The 21,730-nt window shown below is 38.7% G+C and overlaps 1 protein-coding gene across 4 annotated transcripts in view; it reads right to left on the bottom strand.

Annotated features, from left to right (window-relative positions):
* The window catches only part of CSMD1 (CUB and Sushi multiple domains 1), a 1,661,506-nt gene that overhangs the window by 79,544 nt on the left and 1,560,232 nt on the right, over positions 1-21,730 (bottom strand). For all 4 annotated transcript variants that reach the window (XM_067022449.1, XM_067022447.1, XM_067022448.1 and 1 more), the window contains exons 46-49: positions 20,945-21,058; positions 15,019-15,207; positions 12,219-12,365; positions 7,165-7,353 (exon numbers count right to left, since the gene is read on the bottom strand). In XM_067022449.1, the coding sequence (XP_066878550.1) occupies positions 7,165-7,353; positions 12,219-12,365; positions 15,019-15,207; positions 20,945-21,058 (639 nt within the window). The remainder of the gene's footprint in view (positions 1-7,164; positions 7,354-12,218; positions 12,366-15,018; positions 15,208-20,944; positions 21,059-21,730) is intronic.

Raw genomic sequence — 21,730 nt, 5'->3', positions numbered from 1 at the left:
GCTCACCCTGTGCTGGCTGAGAATTCTGTCCCCATTTAAATGAGACTCTGGCAGACCTGCAAGTGCAAGAGAAGGCCTGCTAAGCCTATGGGAGCCCATTTTAAAGCAGCTACTAATAACAACAACCAAGAATAACAGTAACAGTTCGTTAAGATGGAAAGTAAAGAGAAAAATACAAAGCAGCCTAAGAAGCCAGCACACCAGAAACAGAGAAATGCTGTCCTTGATAAATAAGATACATATTCCCTCAAATAGGAAGCTTTGTTTTTGTTACAGGTGATCCTTGCACTTCCCCCCAAGCTGCTCTCTACACCGACACATGCTTTTAAAGCAATACCTCAGGACGTTCTCTGTTAACAATTTAAGAAAAATGATCTTTGGATCAGTAGTTCTTGAGTTTCAGCCCCAAATCTGTAACCTATCATATGTGTGACCCAGACCATATACCTTAAAAATCTTTGATCCTCAATTTCCTCATTTGTATAAAGAAGGGCAAACTCAAAGTACTTTTTGAGAAATTGAAAATCTACAAAGTGCTTTGCTCTTTAAATAAAGTTCAGGGCTTCCCTGGTGGCGCAGTGGTTGAGAGTCCGCCTGCCGATGCAGGGGACGCGGGTTCGTGCCCCGGTCCAGGAAGATCCCACGTGCCGCGGAGTGGCTGGGCCCGTGAGCCGTGGCCGCTGAGCCTGCGCGTCCGGAGCCTGTGCTCCGCAGCGGGAGAGGCCACAACAGTGAGAGTCCCGCGTACCGCAATAAAAAAAAAAAAAAAAAAATCCAGACAAAAGTCATGACTTCTTATGCATTTTATGGCCATAGGTAAAAGTTTTTGAGATTTACAAAATAACTCAAGTTTTATGCCAGAACACCAAACATATCCTCTGAACTTTTGATAATGTTGCTATTATTTTAAGTTACAAAAAGAACAATTTTCTTCTGAAAGATGCCCTTTCAGTGGGTAGAAATAATGTTCACAGAGGGAATACTCATGGTATGGTAGAAATAATGTAGACTTTGGAGTCTGAAGGACATGGGTTCAAATCCCACACCTGGTGTTTAGTTGTGTGTTTCTTGGGTAACGTCGCCTCTGAGCACCAGTGTCCACAGGATTAAAGAGGTGAGAGGACGCACCCCCAGCTCAGTCCCGGGCTCACGGCAGACCTATAGGAGCCTCCCCGCCCAGCCACCCATCCCCTGCCCTACCCATACCCTTTACACTAGCACATATTAGCACATATCAGCAGCGGGCAGGTATCTATATCTTTCCATCTTAAAGTTCAGACTTTACGAACAGAGGCTTAACCATGTCATTTGTGAGAATGATCGTTTTCCCTATGCTTCACTGCCTGCAAAACACAAGCAAAGCAGAAACAACACACAACATCAAGTCCAAGCCAGAGCTCCGACTCACCAAGTGCTCTGAAAATCACGCCTCTGAGATAAAGAGCTACGTGAGAACTGCTCTGTGACACAGGAAGCTTGAAAGCCAAGCCCTGTAAGGTACCACTTTAACTGGATCTTTGAGATAATACAGACAATTTCAGTTCTAATTTTGGCTTCCCTCCAGGATGAATAAGATTAGTGTGTTGATAAGGGAAACAGCTGCTGGGCAGAGTTTCTTGGTTGAAGGCAGGAAATGAAGCCTGAAGGGCAAAAGATATGCCTGGCTTTATCGAGGAGGATAAAAACCAGTACAGGTTTTCTGAGAGAAGTAATTTAAAAGGTCAAGGAAAGGGAGAAAAGCAAGCTGAAGTTCTCTGAAATGATACAACGCATCTGGCCTGCTGCATGTTCTTTCTCACAGGTGATGGGCAGTGAAGGCTCCTATTTGCTGCCGAGTCCTGCCCGGGACTTTCTGAGCGCTTGAACCCTCTCAACGGTTCTCAGAGCTTGGCATCAAAGACCCTGTTTTACGTGGCAGGAACCAGGTTTAGGGAGATTACCACTCCCTGCCCATCACATGACTATTTTTCTCTCAAATTCTGTGCTTCTGAGATGTCACCAGCAGAAAGTCAATGAAAATGAGAAAACAAAGCACATTAGGGCACAAGATAAGCCATCTTCAATGGAAAAAAAAAATCAGAACTTCCCTGGTGGCGCAGTGGTTAAGAATCGGCCATCCAATGCAGGGGACACCGGTTCGATCCCCGGTCCGGGAAGATCCCACGTGCCGCAGAGCAACTAAGTCCCTGCACCACAACTACTGAGCCTGCGCTCTAGAGCCCGCGAGCCACAACTACTGAAGCCTGCGCTCCGTGACAAGAGAAGCCACCACGATGAGAAGCCTGCGCACCGCAATGAAGACCCAATGCAGCCAAAAATAAATAAATAAATAAATGAAAAAGAAAAAGAAAAAAAAAATCATTCTGTCAAAATCATTTGACAGGTAATCAAATACCTGTCATCAATTTACACTTCTTTTTTTTCATTCAAGCACTGCCCTGACACATGTTCTGCTGGGGCCTAGGACAGCACATTCGTGGTCACATGACCAGTACTGGGGGCCCCCAAAGGCCTGACCCCGGCCCTCAGCTTGCCACCTCACTCATTTACTGAAAGGCAAGCATTGCATTGCATTGTTTTTAGTAAACATTTCAAAGTATTATTTTGCACAATTAAAAAAACCCAAAAAACTAACATCCTAGTGCAGCTAGAAAATGTGTAAGTTGTTCTTGTTCCTCTGTCAGCATAAAAGGAATGCTGTTCAAATTACTGAGAGATACTATACCAACTCCAGAAGGATAACTGAAATATTAAATAATATATTGCAGTATAAAATATATAAAATATATACATATATTAAATAAATATTAAATAGTAGGCTCCCAGTGCTACAGAGGGGTATTTGTCCATTTATTGATTTGTTTCCAGTTTTCAAGTCCCCTATCTTCAAATAAAATAATTAAAATAACTATGGTGACCTTTGGTTTTGGTAAGAGTCTCAAACTATTGCACCATTACGACTGCATCAGTCATTAGATGGATTGCAGGAGTTATAGTTGCTGTTCACCCACTGTGATCTTCTCTCAAAGGGTGTCAGACGCTACTTGTTTTCTGGTGAAGCTATTTAGTTTGAAATTTATTGCAGCAGAAAATTTTTTAATTACAATTTTTTTCATTTGATTTGCTCCTTATGGAACCTACAAAGTCAAACCTCCTCCCATGAAAAACAAATAAGGATGCACTCAGTATCCTGAACTAACTTAAACTACTGCCTCCTTACTCATACTTTTAGGAACTGTATCTTCTCTGAGCACAGAAAATGGAAGTCCGCACATCAACACTGATTTCATTAGCCTGCTTTTTTCTCACTTGTCCTAATTTTACTGAGTGGGGCCACAATACTCCCAGCAACCTAAACCAGAAAACGATTTGTCATTCCATATTTTTCTCTCTTCCTGACCCTTTACATTCCATCACAAGGGCCTGCTGATTCTGTTTTCCAAATATTTTCAATGCCTGTTTTCTTTCAAACCTATTTTCACTGTATTTATCAAGGTCTTCATCATGGCTCCAATGCATATTTCTAAAGTTTCGAAGCACCCCTGTAATTTAGAGAGGATTCTGTCCAACCATCTACCACACCACTAAAAGATATTTCCAAAATGCAGATGTGACTGTGTCCTTTTTGCCCTTTACTAGACTGAAGTCAACCACAGGGGAGAGAGTAAAAGCTACGTAAACTCAGTTGAGGTCTTCCACAACGGCCCCTACTTGCTGCTCGAACCGCATTTCCATCGGTGCTACCCCTTCAAACCCTAACTCAGCTGTCCCATGATGGGGAAAACATCCGGAAAAAACACCTTTCTGCTCCATCTCTATTCAGTGTATATCTTCTCTTGCTTAATGTCATACTGAATTGTAGTTACTGATTCATGAGTCCATCTCTCCTAACGGATCATCAGAGCGTTAAGAGTTGGGAGTGTGTCTTGGTACCTGCAGTGCCTAATTCAGAGGTAAGTTTGGATTGAAATAAAAATCATGAGAACAGCTGTATCATCTTTAATGCTTGCATTAAGTTTTAAACCTACAACTACAACTGCAATCTACAAACACAGACATATGATTAATGTCACTTTGCCTCTGTATGAACATGTACATATAAACAAAATGTCAAAGACTTGTACAGAGTATACCCTCTCTATAAACATGGACCCTACATCTACTTTAATTTTTGGAACAGTGCGCTTGAGGTCTGTAGGTTTCAGAGGTAAAGCTTGTACCTTTATCCTTATAAATGTGCTACAGGGAAATTCTCATTTTTCCAATTTTATATCTAATGTGAATATGATATCTTGGGCAAGAAAATAAAATCATAAAAGAGTTTGAGCTGTCTTGAGAGGGAATAGTGTGATGGCATGCACTTAGATGATGCTTTCGCAAAGTCTTTTTCCCTTATAGAATTCCAAGAATTTTAAAGAGCGAGCTCACCTGCTCTTTAATTTCATACCCTACCGTTATGAACTGCCAGCAATTCAGGACCACATCGATGGTGATCATCCGTCTATATCTATTAACTCTCTTTGGACCCCAAACCTACTTTGAAAGAATTATCTTCAATTATCTAAAAACTGAAAAAAAAAATTAATCTAAATACAGTGTAGATGGTGGATACAAGGAGGGAATTAAAAATCCACAAAGGCTCCTTCTGACTACATTGAAGGCGGCCAATGTTTTTCTGCAAGTTGGTGAGTATTTACATTATGGAAAACTTCTGTGTTCTATAAGTAACAAAAGGAAAGCAAATGAGTAATGCTAAACAAATCAAGTTTCCCTTTATTAAATACCATAACAATTACACATTTATCTTATGAACTGTATTAAATTCAGTTCAATCAGCTCCAAGGCTCTTTAATTGTAAGTAAAACACTGTTAGGGTATAAATTGCCAATATATATGTTATATAAGCCTGTTCTGTTTAAAATTTTATGATGTTTTCTCAATGGCCTTCACCTATTGGAGTAAACATTTTTACTACTTATTTTAAAAGATTTATATTTAAAATGACGAAAATGCTTGTGTAGCTGTACTTTAAAAAAGCCTATTTTTCACCACTTTTTTTATGTTTAAACATTACAGCCTCACATATGATGAAAATATTTTATACATTATTGTAATCAAAATGCTGTTTTACACAAATTGGAAAGAACTAAGAGAGGACTAAAGAAACTCTTCCACAGTAAATGAATTTAAACACCTAAAATATAGATTACTTAGAACTGGTGTCTGCAAGATTTTGTTTTAAGTAGAATTTCTTTTGGCCAGACACATTTTGATTCAAACGCTGAAGAGGCAGGCAGAAGGTCTGGATTTTAGACCAACATTTTTATGATTATTAATAAGTCACTTAACTTTTATGTGCCTCAGTTTAAAAAACATAAAAATAAGCAAATTAAACTAGATTATTTTGAAGGGCCCTCCAGGCTTTACAGGTCATAGTTTATGAAACAACAACAACACAAAACCAAGATCATATTGACTCCCCAGTTATCAGAATGGTTAGCAGAAAGTGCAGAGGACCGTGGATTTATAGTGGGAAGATGATGCTTCTGAAATATTTTATACTTTGGGGACACAATCACATCGGACATCTATATTCCAATTTCCCACCTAGAACGTGGCGTGTGATTCTAACGTTCCACGTCCCTGATGGCATTGCTTTGGGGTTACGTGCAACACAGAGGAGAGATACACTGACCACGTTCAATCAAATCCTTCAGCTGAAACTGCAAAGCTTCCAGAAGGATCTGGTTTTTAGTGCTCCATTTCTATTTCCGAGTCATTTAATTCAGCATCAAATAGTTCTGCTGAGCGAGAAAATGGGGAAAGGAGAGGGAAGTGGAAACTTATCAACAAGACACATCCCAGGCATTCCCTGGTTCCTTTTCAACCATGCAGCGAAAGAACAGCCATCCCTCCATCGAGTCAACAATGCTCAGCACTCCTCACGTGTCAGGGAGATAAACTAACATCTGCCTGGACTGTCATGTCTCATGTGTCTGTCTTGTCACATGACAGTCTCTTTCCAGGATCTTCTTGGGCTTCTACCCTGAGAGCACATTCCATTTAGGGCCCTGTCTAGGGACTCAACCTCTAGAGGCCAAGATTTGGGAACTCTTGCCAATCCTGGGCTCAGCCATTTTCCTTGTTCAGTTCACAATGCCAAGGACATGCAGCCCGGAGGGCTGCTCTCAGAGCAATGGATTCTATGTCATAGGCAGAGAGTAACAGAACATTTAAAGAAAATGAGAAGCATTTCTTCTTTTGAAAGAAAAAGTACTCTTCTTAAAAAAAAAATCAATCCTAATGAAACAAGCCTATTAGATCTTCATGTTTATCTTACATTAAAGAAGAATATCTGGAGGTACAACATAAATGATGCAGGCTGGGTGTCTGATTAACTTCTTGCGGTTAAAGACACATACAATAATTGTGATAAATATCTATTATTCTCTCATAGAGCAATACCAGAAAATCTAATATCTAATGAAAAAAGAGAAATAAGGAAACCAATATGTTTCATTCATAAATTGCAATTAGCTTTCAAAGACCAATATATTTCATTATGCATATAAATCTCGATAAGGGAAAACTGAAAATTTCATGACTTCAAAGCCTTCAATTAAAATTAAAATGCCTTATTTGAAAATTTGATTTTTTATGCATATGAAAGATAAAATGAAAAATAAAGCATGAAATATTGAAATCAACTTTAACAAGTCCTATATTTAAGTGACCTAATGAAAATGAAATATGCAGTGTGTGGCTCAAAGTATGAGTTTTTAATCTAAGGAAAGGGAAAATGAGCTTTAGTAATTGATTTTCTTCTAATTAATACAACTGTCAAGAAAAATTATTTTGAATCTGAGTTGGATAGCACATTTTAAAGTTTCAAAATGAAATATAAGTATTAGAATATTCTACTCAGCATCTAGTGAGTGTTCAACCACTCTACGAATTCAGGCTATAAAGCTAAATCAAGCTGAGTGCAAATGTCAGAAGCATTTGCACGGTCAGCAGAAAGTTTAATTTGTACTTTTATGAACTCATATTCATTTTTTCCTTACCTTTTAACCATAATCACAGCTCTTGTACGTTTCAGAGTGTGGTTAAAATAAGAAAAATGAATTGAACTCAAGTTTGGGGATGAAAACACACATTTCTTACCTTGGCAGAGCGGAGCGAGGGAATCCCACTGATACATGCCAACTGGATTTCGTCTACAGGTTGCATTGCTATGGCCAATCATCCGATATCCAGGCTTGCAAAAATAATGCACTTTACTTCCAACTTCTCCTGCAGTCCTATTTAAAACACCACCATTCTTCAGGGTGTGGGTCAAGCTGCAGTAAGGTGCTATGGGCACACAAACACACATACACAAAACCAATAAATAAATGTTGCATTTCCCTTGATAAGAGATATAAATGAAATATCTCTATTGTTAAAATAGTGGGAAATCAGCATCAACACGAAACTTGTACTAAAAGCATCCTCAGACACAAACGTGCTGGTGAGGATGTGGAGCAAAAGAAGTTCTGACTCATGCTGCCGGGGACGCGGGATGGCGCAGCCACTTTGGAGGACAGTTTGGCAGCTTCTTGCAAAACTGAACACACTCTTTTGTTTTTTAACATCTTTATTGGAGTAGAATTGCTTTACAATGGTGTGTTAGTTTCTGCTTTACAACAAAGTGAATCAGCTATACCTATACATATGTTCCCGTATCTCTTCCCTCTTGCGTCTCCCTCCCTCCCACCCAGCAATCACACTCCTTCGTGTTTACCCAAAGGAGTTGAAAACTTATGTCCACACAGACACTCGCACACAGATGTTCATAGCAGCATTATTCAGAGTTGCCAAAACTCCGAAGCAACCAAGATGCCTGTCAGTAGGTGAATAAATAAACAAACTGTGGTCCATCCAACGTTTCTTTTTATTCAGCGCTAGAAAGAAATGATCTATCAACCCATGAAGAGACATGGAAGAACCTCCAATGTATGTGACTGAGTGAAAGAAGCCAACCTGAAAAGGCTACAGACTGCTGATTCCAATTTTACGACATTCTGGGAAAGGTAAAACTCTGGAGACAGTGAAAACATCAGTGGTTTGCAGAGGCTGGTGGGGGAAGGATGGTAGAGCACAGAGGATTTTTCAGCAATGAAACTACGCTGCATGAATCCACGATGGTGGATACATGTCATTTTACATTTGTCCAAACCCACAGAACATCCAACATCAAGAGTGAAGCCCAACGTGAACTATGGACTTTGGGTGATGACCATGTGTCAGCGTAGGTTCATTAACAAATGCACCCTCGGGTGAGGATGCTGAAAATGGAGATGGCTGTGCATGTGGGAAGCCAAGGAGCAAAGCGAAAATCTCTGTAACTTCCTCTCAATTTGACTGTGATCTGAAACTTCTAAAAAAAAAGCCTAAAAAATAAATTAATTAAAAATCCAGAAAAATCTAGAGCCAAAGGTCAAGTTTCTTAAGTTTGAAGTTTAGATTATCTGCAGCTGTTAATCAATGTGATGATGGAATTCTAACTTTCTGACAAAAAAGAAAAAAAAAGAAAAAAGTATCCTTAAAATGGAGAAAATAGAAGAATATAACATTTTGCAATCAAGGCCATTAATTTTTTCCTTGTTGTTGTTAAATGGTCTTGAGAATTCTTGAGAATTGTATGATGACAATGTAGACATTAAGCCTCTTTTTAACATACGAGATTTGAATACAATCTTTGAAGAAAATGCACTACTTCAGGTCAATGAAAATCTTACAATAGCTTTAATCATCACGTGTAGGGAGACTTTTTAAAATTAGAGACAGTCATTTGTGAAAATCACAGTCTTACCTACGCAGAACGTAACATTTCGATAGCTAAAAAGCTCTGCATCTTATTTACACGTTTAGAGAAAGAAACTCATTTTATTCTTACAAGACCAGTTTCACCGCAGCATAAAATCATACGAACTCCCTTCAGATGAGTAGACCAATAAAATAAAGCAAGCTGTGAAGTCCTGGAGATCCAGGGTTCCTTTCGCAAGAAGAGGTTTTAAAAGTACCACTTCCCTGTAGGCGTCCCATGTAGAAAGCACACGCACAGGTCTGAATGCGTAATGTTGAACCTTCCCTTAGAAATAAATTCAGAAGAAACCTTCTGAAGGCTTCACATCACTGCACTGCCCAGAAGAGATGTCGGTGTGTCTGGCCTCGGCTGTCAACCACGTTCCTGTGAGAAGCATCTTCAGAGAACCGTCTCAGCTGGATGAGGTGCCGTTTCATTTTTTTAGTGGGCTCATTTTTATTAAGTTAAAATCCACTGACTCTTATACGGAACTCTTGTCGCATTGGCATATACCATTTTCCATGTTCAGTCGCTGGAGACCAAATGTTGCGAGTTTTGAGTGAACCAAAATATTTAGTTTAGGGAAGGTATGAGTATAATCAGACACCCCAGCTACCAACCACCCAGAATTATTGTGCCAGTAAATTAAAATAATAATAATAATAATGATGATGATGATGTTGATGATGATGATGATGAAAAGTAGGAAGGCCAAGCCGACTGTAGACCCTGCTCCAAGTTCAGAGACAAGATAAAGTCTGAAGTGCTCCTGAAGGGGCAGTGAGGCCACACGGTTCTTAGGGGGTCACCTGTGAGTTTTGTCACAGTTCGGCCTGTTAAGAGATCATCTGCAGGATGACCGTCTAACTCGGTAGGGTCCAACACTTATTTTCTTTCCTGTTGACTGTGTGTCTTCTATCATCAGGCTTTCAAGATATCCCTTCCTTCCTAACTCATCTAGAACAAGATACAGAGGGGCCCGGAGCGGGGAGACATGGCACAGAAAAGCTGAGGGGAAGATTAGAACACGGGGTCCCACCTGTTCGACTCCTGACTCCAGGGCCCAATCCTGACACTCTGCTCGCGGTGCTTTGCAGAAGCAGGTGAAGGAGGGAGACAGTCAAGTAGGAACCATGATGGAAGACAGCAGGCAGAGTTGTCTACCCTGGGGTTTCTGGGTGCGTGTCAGGCAGTCTGCAGTTCTGACTCTCCCATTACTGAAGCTTATTTCACTTACTCTCATTTACTTCATTTAAGGGCCACTTTTTGCTCAACACGCAGCAGTTTATTGAATAGACTTGAACCTCGATGGACAAGCGCTTTTTGTTGTTGTTGTTTTGTTTGTTAATCATGGAGATCAATTATATTGCTCTTATGCCTGACGACCGATACTTCACACATGTAACGCAAACAAAGGTTTGAGATGCAACACATGCTTATATTATGGGCTGCAGCTCCCTTGCCCACAATATTACAGTTCAGGGATCTTCACTGAATCACTGCTCTGAAATTACTGGTGATGAACTGCTAGCAGAGGTCATTGACTCATCAAATTTTAAGTGAAAATCTGTTCAAAGGTCTATCTGTATCTATATCTATAGAGAGATAAATGGATAGGTCCATTCACAGAACAACAGTTTATAGCCTTCTCTAAAATTCTCCTTTTTCCTACTTTCCCAACGCTGTTTAACAAAGAGAATCTTCTTGTTCTATAATGAATGAAAATATCTCTTGAAAGACAGAATTCAAGGTATAATCACATTGCCAGGCTACTAAGTAATTTGCCACAGATAAAACAAGATAAATTATGTTCACCGTGATTTCCCCTGCACTGTCCATTTTTGCTCATTGGAAATAAATTCAAACAATTCTACAGGTCTGAGTATTTATTTTTCGGAACAAGGAACCTGATGAACACAAATCCAATCACTGCCCTAATGCTCTCAATACCCCTTCGAATGAAGCGATTTCAACTGTGAGCTCTTTGTTGATAAGCTTTTTGAATGGCTACTTTGAGCAAAGGAGGGAAAACAAAAGTCTGAGCATATTTTATTAAACATTACAGAGGAAGCATGAGTGAATTTCACGCCTCCCGTCCTTACATCAAGAGCTATTTCAAAACCCTGATGCTTTTCACCGTTTCGTGGCGTCTACCAATCAGAGAGGAGCTAAAATATTCTTAAAACTACTAAGACCTTCCGCCGTTCCTCCCGCAGGATGTTCCCCATCACTGAGGACGTACTACAGACACGGGAATAAGCAACCTCCGGGAGGTACACTGGTCAATGGAATGCAGAGTGGGCATCTCCCTTGGGAAATATATCTCAATTGTTAGCACGGATATTGTTGAGTGAGACACTGAGAAAAGGTTAGATATTTTGCTTAGTACTTAAAATATCTGAGGAATTTAAATTGTCTGTCTACTGCTTTTGTAGGGCAGTATAAACATTAGGTGTCGGGCTGGTCACACCGACAAACATACCCAGGATCTAATCTCTCATAAATGTATTAACTGATTTAATTAATATAAAAAACTACTGACAGAAAGTGACTGAAATATATGGGGATGGAACAAAATAATTTAAATGTTGATAAGGAAATATATATGTAAACATATTTATTTTGTATATGTTTATATGTGTGTGTGTACATATCTATATATCATGTCTGCATAAAGATAAAGAGACATACAAATATATAACCAATAAAAAGACATACTGTTAATAGTAAGATGCTATTATTACTTATACAACTAAACGCAGGGACTTCCCTGGTGGTCCAATGGTTAAGGATTCACCTTCCAGTGCAGGAGACATGGGTTTGATCCCTGGTCGGGGAAGTAAGATCCAAGATCGCACATGCCGGGGGACAACTAGGGCCGTGAGCCACAACTAGAGAAGCCCGCGAGCCACAAGGAAGATCCCTGAGTGCCGCAACTAAGACCCAACGCAGCCAAATAAACAAATAAATACATAAAATTTAATTTTAATTTTTAAAAATTAAATGCAATATGATTATCTCCTCCTGGTTGTCTCCTTAGCCTTTAAACATATTTTTAAATTAATTTATATTATATTACTTTACTTTGGGGGGAAATGTCTTTGCTTTCTGTGGCATGCAATTCAATAGTTTATGATTTTAGCAACAAAAAAATTTTAATAGTAATCAACAGATAGTTTATTTTCCCTAATGTAGTTTAGAGATATCACTCAGAGTAATTTCCCATCATATTATTTCTATTGAAGTTAATTATTCATCTTCAGAAATTAGGTTTATACTATAAATCTTTATCTGTTGTAATTTTAAAATTTAATGCGGATCCTCTGTATTAAAAACACTTTTGTATTAAATCTTAACCTCACTTACTAACCTGAATAACGAATCTTGAATCCTTTTTTACTGGTTGCATGATCAGTGGACCAGCGGAGGTATAACTGATTACTCTTGCTTGTAAAATTTGACTGTTCAGTATGGTTTCCACTCAAGACCACTAACAGAGGACTTTGACCAGAAGAGCCTAAATAAAACAGAAAAAACAAAAAAGTTATGATATGAATTAGCACCTACAAAATGCAGACTACTTTTAGCTTTTGATTAAACTGGAGTCTAGCTATACAATATACAGCTATTTAGCTCCAAAGGAGACAAAGAATTCCAAATAAATAAAGCAGGAGATACATTCCCTGTTAAAAAAGAATAATGAAAGAAACAATAGCCAACCAAAATAACTTCAGACATATATGCTACTAATACATAATACTTAAATCGAATAAAAAGTTACCTATAAAACAGCAGTAGTTTAAAAAAATGAAAGTAGTTTTTACTATTATTAGTATTTACAACATTGAATGGATATAGGGAATGGAAATTTTCATGCAATACTAGCGAAAGTATAAGTTAGTATAATCGCTTTGGAGAGCAATTTGTTAATATCCAATACAACTGAAGGTTTTAATTATATTTTTTATAAACTCCAACATATGTGCACAAGTGTTATTTATATAGCAAAACGTTTATTCCAGCATTTTTATGGCAAAATTTAAATCCTAAGTTGTGGTTTGGGGTTTTAAAAAGGTATTAAAAAAATCTTTTCAAAGAAATTCTACACAGCATTTAAAATTAATGAACTAGATAAACATGTATCAGTGTAGGTAATTTTTAAAATAGCATATTGACAAGTGAAATCTGTTTGCAGATAAATATAATATGATAGCAATTGTGTAAACATTCAAAAGTGTGCAATATACAAATTGTATGTGACTGTGTGTGTGTGAGTGAGTGTGTATGTGTAGTCTCTGTTACCAAGACGGAAACTAGCAAGTTCCTCACAAGTGAAGACCACCATCTTTCTTCTGACACCTTTCTCAACTGAGTTCTCTAATGATTAAAGTCCTATTTTGTTTTTAAATTGAGGAAGCAGCACTACTGGAGCCGTAGAGAGCAATAAACTCTTGGGTTATTAAAGCTTAAAATCAATATATTCAACTTTTTTCTTTTTGGGTCAACTCAAGAGCTATAAAAGAGCCATTGTCTTTCAAAAAACAAAACAAAACAGATGCAATGAACATGACATTTACTTCAACAAAAATGCCAATGCTTAAAAAATTATTCATATAAAATTCTGACCTTTCATTTTATAGAGAACTCTTTGACAGTGAAACACACCTAGTCATAGATCTCTGGTAATTTTGACAGCAACTGCTTTGATATTATCTCTATTAACTATTTTGCTTATGGTTTATAATGGGCTTGATCTGTCTATATTTTGGGAAGATCACATTGTAAATGCTTCAGGCATAAATTATTGATAAAGATTTTGCTGCTGAAATAAAAAGACGCAGGAGCACTGCCAGCTAAATTTCAATTCAACCAAGGCGAGACAAAGGAACCGGCATACAGTTAGAGTGATTATGTAAATACATGTAACTATATACTGCAAGTATAGGAATATGTAAGCATATACACACACAAACACACACACACACAGCCCCTGAGGTTAAGTGCTTGTCTGTACTTTTTTATGACACCTAAGTGGCCTTAGGATAGTTTCCCAGATTCCTCATTGACGAAAGAAGCCCATTTTTGTACGTGGCTAACGCATTGCTTCTTCCCACCCTAAAGACGAAGAGGAGAGTCTTCAGTGGTTTGTGTCTGTGTTAACACACCCTTAAAAACCCTCGGAAAATGAAAATATTACCCTTCAGTCCTCTGTTCCTATGTATATAAGTATGAGTTTAATTTCCAATTTAGCAGCTCATCTTTGGAAACACATAAATTGATTCATCAAGTGTCTATCCATAGAAGCAACTCGACTATTATGATTCATCAAGTCACTAAGAGGCATATAAACACACAGAGAATCAATTACACTCATTTTTTTTCACTGAATTGATTGTTATTCATCTGAACTCAATGACAAATCCATCAGAACATGTAAAAACCCTGTTATTATGTACAGCCGTAATTGTATCGTGGTGTGATATTCTGGGCTATGATAATGCTTCTGTACAAAGAAAAATTATTAACATCAGTTCCATTTCAAATTGACAATTCAACCACATACTACGTTTAAGCATAGCATTGTTATATTAAAAGTTCATTAGAATTGTACAAAAATGCATGACTCATGTTGAAAACAGTATTAGCATTTGTTCAGTAAACTATTTTACTAATCTAAAAAAACTGTACATTAAAGACTCCTAATAGCATTTATCACCCAGAAATCTCTGAGCCATTACTTTTATATATTTCTAGTAAAATAATCATTTAGACTGATTAAAGTACTTTTAGCCCTCTTAAATTTCCTAAAATATCTTCTAAATCAATATAATCTTAGAAGAAGGGAAAGGAAGATCTTTTGAAATCATCTACTTCAAAGCCCCACATTAAAGAAAATAATGATTAAAGTTAATTCAGTACATTTTCAGGGTGTGTCACCAGCATCCTAATGGTTTAAAAGTTGCAAAATTAGGAACAGCACGGAAATGTTTTACCTACTGCTTGATCTCTCAGACCACACAAGCCCAAGAATAATTCATTTTCTGTTTGGGGGAGATGTAATTTACTTCAAGAAAATCTTCAAGTTCTTGCATCACAGAAACATTATAGCGGCATCCTTGTTACATTATGCATAGGTCACTGGTATGTGAACAAAGTTTAAAGAGACTTACCATCAAATACTTCCAGTGCATCAAACTGCTTTTCACTTTGGAAAATGTCCACGAAGATGGTGATGTTGTAGTTTGGTTCCACTCTGATGCTCCACGAGCACGTCTGGGAGTTAAAATAGTTGCCTGGATACCCTGGACTAAGGATGACTCCAGAAGATTCTGTCCGGACTTCATTGGCTGGGCATTGTGCTAAGGAACAACACACCAGTAAAAGTTTTCCTTAACAAAATGAATCCAACTTCAGTAGGATAGTTTCTAACCCTGGATATACAAGCTCATGAAAGAAAAAAGAAACAACAAAGCAATCCTACTGAGATGTGACCAAATTTAATACAGGACACAAACAGAACAGGAAAGCAACATTTTAACGTCACCCTATAATTTAAAACATAATTATGTATAATATATATATGTTGATATACAGATGAAATAGAAGAGATTGGTAGATGATTGATAGATAGCCACAGATGGATAGATAAATCCTATTTAACTCTAAGGAGACCAAGAGTCAAAGAGATTAAGTCTGTCAACCCGATCCTAGGGCAGCCAAGCTGAGGTAGCTGCCAACCTGAGAAGAAGTACTGAACCTGGAAGTTTTCTTTACCTGGAGAAGGTGGAGAAGCCATGGTCTAGCTCCTGCTGATCTGCCCTTGGTGAGGGAAGGAGGGACCCCTGACATAGGGACAGTTCATACCATATGTGCGTTTCACTCCTCATCCACTCTCTATGACTGAATTGCCCACACACCTCACTTAACTTAGGGCAGGTGCCTTGTGGACTCAGCCGCAGGACCCCAAGTTTTCAACTAAAGTGTAAGACCTCACCTTTTCAATGTAATATTACAAAAACATTGTGAAATTATCAACGATGATAATAAAATTATATTTATTTCTGCCTTTGATTATACTTTTAATTATATTTAGAACAGTAAATTTTAAATATTTGAGGTGATTGCTTAGGACTGTGATAAGAGATGAGTCATATGGGACACCTGGGTTTCTACTGTGTAAAGTGGGAGTGATTTCTAATGGGTTAATTTATTGTGAATGAATCATTAAGATAATACGGACACCTTGACACAATCTTCCCTCTCACTTTTTTTCATTATTCAACTACTCCAAGTTAATCAGAATAAAACTAATCTGTTTAGGTATGAATGCAAAAGAAAATCACCGAAGTCTCTTAATCAGTCATTTCTCTCATTGCTAATTTAAGTATCCTCCAGAAACAGTTTGTGAATAGAATTATTAAGAGAAAATTATTTCTCTTATTGGTGACGGTTCAACAATAAACAAAGACGTACCAAAACTATTTACAAAATGTTTAAAACGTTAAATGATCTGCTTTTCCTCAATGGAAAAGAGCTTCTATCAATGGAACTGTATCTTATTTGTTGAGTTATCTCCTTTTAATTAATGAAATGTGTATTATTTATGAATACATTTCAAAACCCAAACAGATGAGAAAGCTTATATGTTTTGATTCAAGTAATGGTTAAAAAAAGTATTTCCCCCCTTTTTTTTCATTTAACTTAGTATTCCAATTGAGACATATCTTAAAATTTAGAAAATGTTTAGGGATAAAATCACCGAAGATGAAACATTTCATAGAACCCTTTTAATAAATGTGTACTTTAGGTAGATTTTAAAGTATACTTACAGTGTTAGCTAATGGCAAGTAATATAAAAAATAATTTAAACCAAAACACACAGACCAAACAACTTAGTTTAAAAAGTGTCTTCTTCTGTGCTGATGGTAAGACCACTGTGTAAAATATATTACGGCCTTTCAGAAATGAACATGTTGATGTTAATAAAATAAAATAAGTTAGTCTTTTCTGTCTGCATGTGTGCAGGGCCTGCGGTTTTAGGATCTCCTGGGACTTGTTTTGAATTTACAATAAGGGCCAGAGGTTGGCTGTAACTAGACAGCAATAAAGCTCCTCCTCAGGGTTATAATCAGATCAAAAACATGCAGATGTTTTTCTTAAATCTAAAGCGCTATGTGGGCAGACAGAGTTACGACGTCTGACCACATGCCTGCCTGTTCCTGACGTGAAGATGCTACAGAGCACATGTCACTGTGCGCTAATACACGGGAGAAGCAGTTAACCTGAATCTCTGTCCTGCGATTTCATCACCACAACTACAGCTATTAGACAACACTGGGACAGCAGACCACCTGGAAACAGGAAACCATCCACCTGCTGAAATGCACCTGGAGAGCTGAGAGCACAACCCAGGGTGTGATTAGAGATCAGACGCGGATTCTTAAACACAGCTATTCTGATTCCGTTTCTGTTTTTCAGAGAACATAAAATGAAAACATCAGTGAGACTATTTGCTTCATTTCTTTTTACGACCCTTCACAGTATTTCTTTCAGACACGCGTACTGTTTTGAAGATGCACTGAGTCTGTCTCCAGGCGAGCGAAGTGCCTCCACTCCTGTGTTTCTCACGCCCCCTGCCACGTGCCCATCCCTTCCCTTCCTCTGGAAATTGCTGCTAGGAGCAACCCCCATCGACAGCGGGACGGTTTCAGAGACCGCAGGCTCCCCTCAGCTGAGCCCTCCGTGCTAAAAACACCCTGTTTCCCACGGGGGCTATCAGAGACTTCCCACTCCCGGGAAGCATCTGCGTCAGGGTCCTGGCAAAGACGCCTCTGAAGGAACGTGCTGCTGAGACATCGGCTTGCGCTTTGCGTCCCCTCCCTCTGCACAGTTACTCCTTTAGCTTACTTTTGGAGAAAAATCCAGTGTGAGCCTTAAAACCCAAAGCACCTTGCAGGGCTTCAGCAAAAGTAATGGACTCAAACATTAGGACTTACAATATAATAAGATTAACTCTTAAGAGAACGTCTAGGTATGAAAGAATTGTGATACGGAGAACTCTGTCACCCAGAGGCCTGGAGACGTGTTACTGTCACACTTATGCTTCCCAAGGAATGGCCACTCTTTGAAGGTCACTGATGGTCTTTATGTTCATTGGTGATGCATGTTTCCAATTTTTAAAAATAATAACCACTGATGGATTTCCATCGTTTACGGGATGGAGCCGCCTGACACTGAAGACCTTTTACAATCTGGCGTCCTTTGGGTTTGCAGCCCGCCTAATGCCATTCCGTCAAACACACCCCAACAGCAAGCTGCTGGGGGTCGCCTCCTCTTTCCTGGATGGCCTTTCACACTTCCAAACCTTTCTTGCTGCTTCTCTTCGCTTTTTGAAATGCTTCTCTCTTCTCTTTAACTTGAGGAGAGTCACTTTCGTGATAGCCTTCCGTGCGAAAATATACTTGGCCTCTGTCCCAGGTGCTGGCACGGAGCTCCCCGAACCCTTGGAATTTCCTGAGGGTTGGGAGTGTCTTTGAATTGAGTTAAACTGTGGGGCACTCAGTTGGTGTCTAAAGAAAATTCGAGACTTGCTTGGTGGTGTTGAAAAACATTCCAGACCCTCATTCTTTTTTTTTTTTTTTTTCTCTAAATGAAGGTAAGTATCCAACAAGGTAATATTCATCTGTAAAAAGTGTGAACTTTCAGGACAATTTATTCCCATTGTTCCCAAGGAACAGTCAACCACCCTAAAGTGGTGGTAATTTTCAAAGCAGAACTTCTAAAAGTGTGGTTATGACATTTGAAGAAGTAGGACTCATAACTAGTACAATTTTTCATCAAGAATTTATTGGGGAATTGGCCCCCACTTGAGCCCAATCAAATAACAGAAAAGTACTGGAAGAAAAATGATAATTAAGTGCTTAAGTGTTTAAGTATTTGATAGATGACATCCGAGTCCCTATTTCCTTTCTTAAATAATGAGGCGTTTAGGGAATGACAGCTAAGATAGCTCAGTTCCTTCTAAACAAATTTACTCCTGAACTGAAACAGAAGAGAACTCGGTCATCCTACTTAGTAATTCCTATGAGTTCAGTAGGGCCTGGAGGCCTCTGGGCTGTGTACAGGAAGCCTGTCATGTTTGCTGGACGCTCCCTGCAAACGTGTGAGAGCGGAAGTAATTTAGAGAATGATGCCCTGTTGTGTTGATTTACTCTGTTCCTGGATTGTCATGAATCAATTTCATTTAAGTGAAAACCAGGTTAATCTTGGGGAGAGACAACAGAACGAAGGCATGTTCCCTATTTTTAAAGTAGCATGTTAAATAAACATTTATACTTTTCTTCATTAATCAGCCAGCACCACCCTTGCTGAAAGTCACCTGTTCTGAGAAATTTAAGGCTGTGTTTGGTGGAATTAAAATCTGCCTTCAACATGTGAAGATTTACCTCAGTTAATTTTTATATAAAATGGCAAAAGATGAAACTTTTATACCCACCCTCTCCACCACCTTGAGAAAAGAATCCTCTGGAGATCACTGTCACTGAGGTAACGTGGTCCTGACACACTGGTTTTTCCAGGAAGAAAATGACATCAGTGTCCTGACTTAGTGCCCCATGCGACCCCCTGCTTCTAACAGAGGCAGCTAGAGGCAGGGTTTCAGTGGCACCTCAACCAGAAGGGTCCTGCAAGTGTTGAAAGCGGGAGGCAAAGGGCGGGGTGCCCCCTCCTGCGGAGTTTCCCAGGCCCACTGGCTCGCACGTGGCTGCAATCCCAAAGTACATTTTTCTCAGACACAACCTGAGTTACTTTGGTTATTTCATAATACTTCATTCCAGATTTTCTTCAGGTGTTGAAAATCATTTCCCTCTATAACAGTGACTGAAATTCTGCCTCATTAGTAATGAAAATGCACAAAGTTACCAGATATTCTGGAAGAATCAATCCATGGGCCTGAGCACTTGCAAAATCAATACTATTGCAACGCAAAGAAAATTGCCTTTTATAGGGTAGATAATTAACATTATAAATCGCTTAGAATTAATTTAATATTCACTTCCTCTTTACGCCAATCCCATAAATGATGCAGATAAACGACCCTCATTACACAGGATGCTCAGGTTAGTAACCAAGGTCACTTGGCACCAAATCTAGACTCTGGCTCTTCTCTTCCTAAGTGTTGGCCCTTTTAAACGTCTCACTCTCCCTAATGAATGATAATGTTCAAATTCCCTGAAAGGGGAGAGTTCCATTCTTTAAAGGAAAGAAACGTGCCTGTGATTTTGAAGTTACAAAATAAAATCTATCTTGGAAAGCTCTTTGACAGGCAACCAGTCATACTTCTGACTTCTATTGAGACATTTTAGCCTATTTACGTCTCTTCCAAATCTTTTTTTCTTCCAATAGTGCTTAAAAGTGGTGCCTTTGAGTAATGTATTTTAAATGCTCTAATGATATTCAAATCAATTGAATCGACAGGTTCAACCTCATATTTTGTTCTGCTATTGTATATTATCTGTTATTGCATATGGTCTATGCAATTTAAAGCTGTAAAAATATGAAATGTGTGCATTTACTGTATGCAACATATGTGCATTTCAATGTCTATACATTTTACAGAAAACAAATACTAAACACTAGATAATTTTATACATGCTAAAGAATTCAGAGGGAAGTGTAGTGATGCCTGCAATTTGCCTTGAATGTATCAAAAATATAGATAGATTAATGGATGGATAGACAGATAAGAGAAATGTGACAAAGGATATGTAGTAAACATTAATGGTGGAACTTAGGCAATGGGTATTATTTTTAAATTATTTCAACTTTGCCATATGTGTGAAAATTTTCCTGACAAACTAGGGAAACAGCAAGACTTCTTATTTGATGTAGGTCTGATTTATTTTGTGGAGCTAGCTAAAAGCAAGGGTAAGATATTTCTGTTAGCCGGCGATTTTAATTGCAATGGAATCATGACACAGATAGAGACAAATCCAGATGCATACAAAGAAATTCAGACACATGCAAGGAAGTTCAGAGCAATACAAGTTACACCGTGTTCCGTGCTGAACAAGCATATCTGTCGTATAAACTTCATACCTTCACACGTCGGGAGGGAGCCTTCAAAGTGCAGTTGGGAGCCGAGCACACAGGTCAGTGTGTCCGTCCCGGACAGCGTGTACCCAGGGTGGCACCGGTACTTCACGGAGTCTCCTGGAGGAGCCAGCACAGCATATACTTGAAGGTTCTGCCTCCAGGACGCGCAGCGTGGGAATGTATTAAACATGCACGCGGCTTAAGTGAGTGCGCAAACTGTTTCTGCATCAAGATCGGTATTCGTGTGTAGTCTGTTTAATGACATGGTGCCCTTTTCAGTTCTTAATTTATAAAAATGCTATCTTAAATGTAACCAATATTTCTACAGAAATTATGTAGCAGATTTTTCTTCTTTGACCGATGTGTGTATGTTCCTTTCCCTTTGCCCATGACTACTAAAAAAAGAAAAGGAAAGAAGGAAGGAAGGAAGGAAGGAAAGGAATAAAGAAAGAAAGAGAGAGAGGGGGGAGGGAGGGAGGAAGGAAGGAGGGAAGAGAGAGAGAAAGAAAAGAGAAACAGATGCTTGGGATTTAAGGTTGTACAACAGAACGGCTTCAATGCATCCAGAGAGGGCTATACAGTGAACTTGGCCTAACTAGCATAATGTTCTCATTAACTAAGCCCTTAGGAGTAGAGCAGAAATTAGGTCACATGGTTTGACCACCGGTCTGAAACAGAGTGTGACAACAGGACAGAGTATTTGTAACCGAGACAGAGAAATCCTGCATCGCAATAACTATACGGCAAACATACACCACGGCTGGTTTCCTAATGTGACCTGATGATTAT

Source organism: Kogia breviceps, chromosome 20, assembly GCF_026419965.1.
Source record: "Kogia breviceps isolate mKogBre1 chromosome 20, mKogBre1 haplotype 1, whole genome shotgun sequence".
Classification (NCBI taxonomy): domain Eukaryota; kingdom Metazoa; phylum Chordata; class Mammalia; order Artiodactyla; family Physeteridae; genus Kogia; species Kogia breviceps.
Note: the sequence above shows the minus strand (reverse complement) of the source record. Positions and strands in the feature narration are given on the sequence as shown.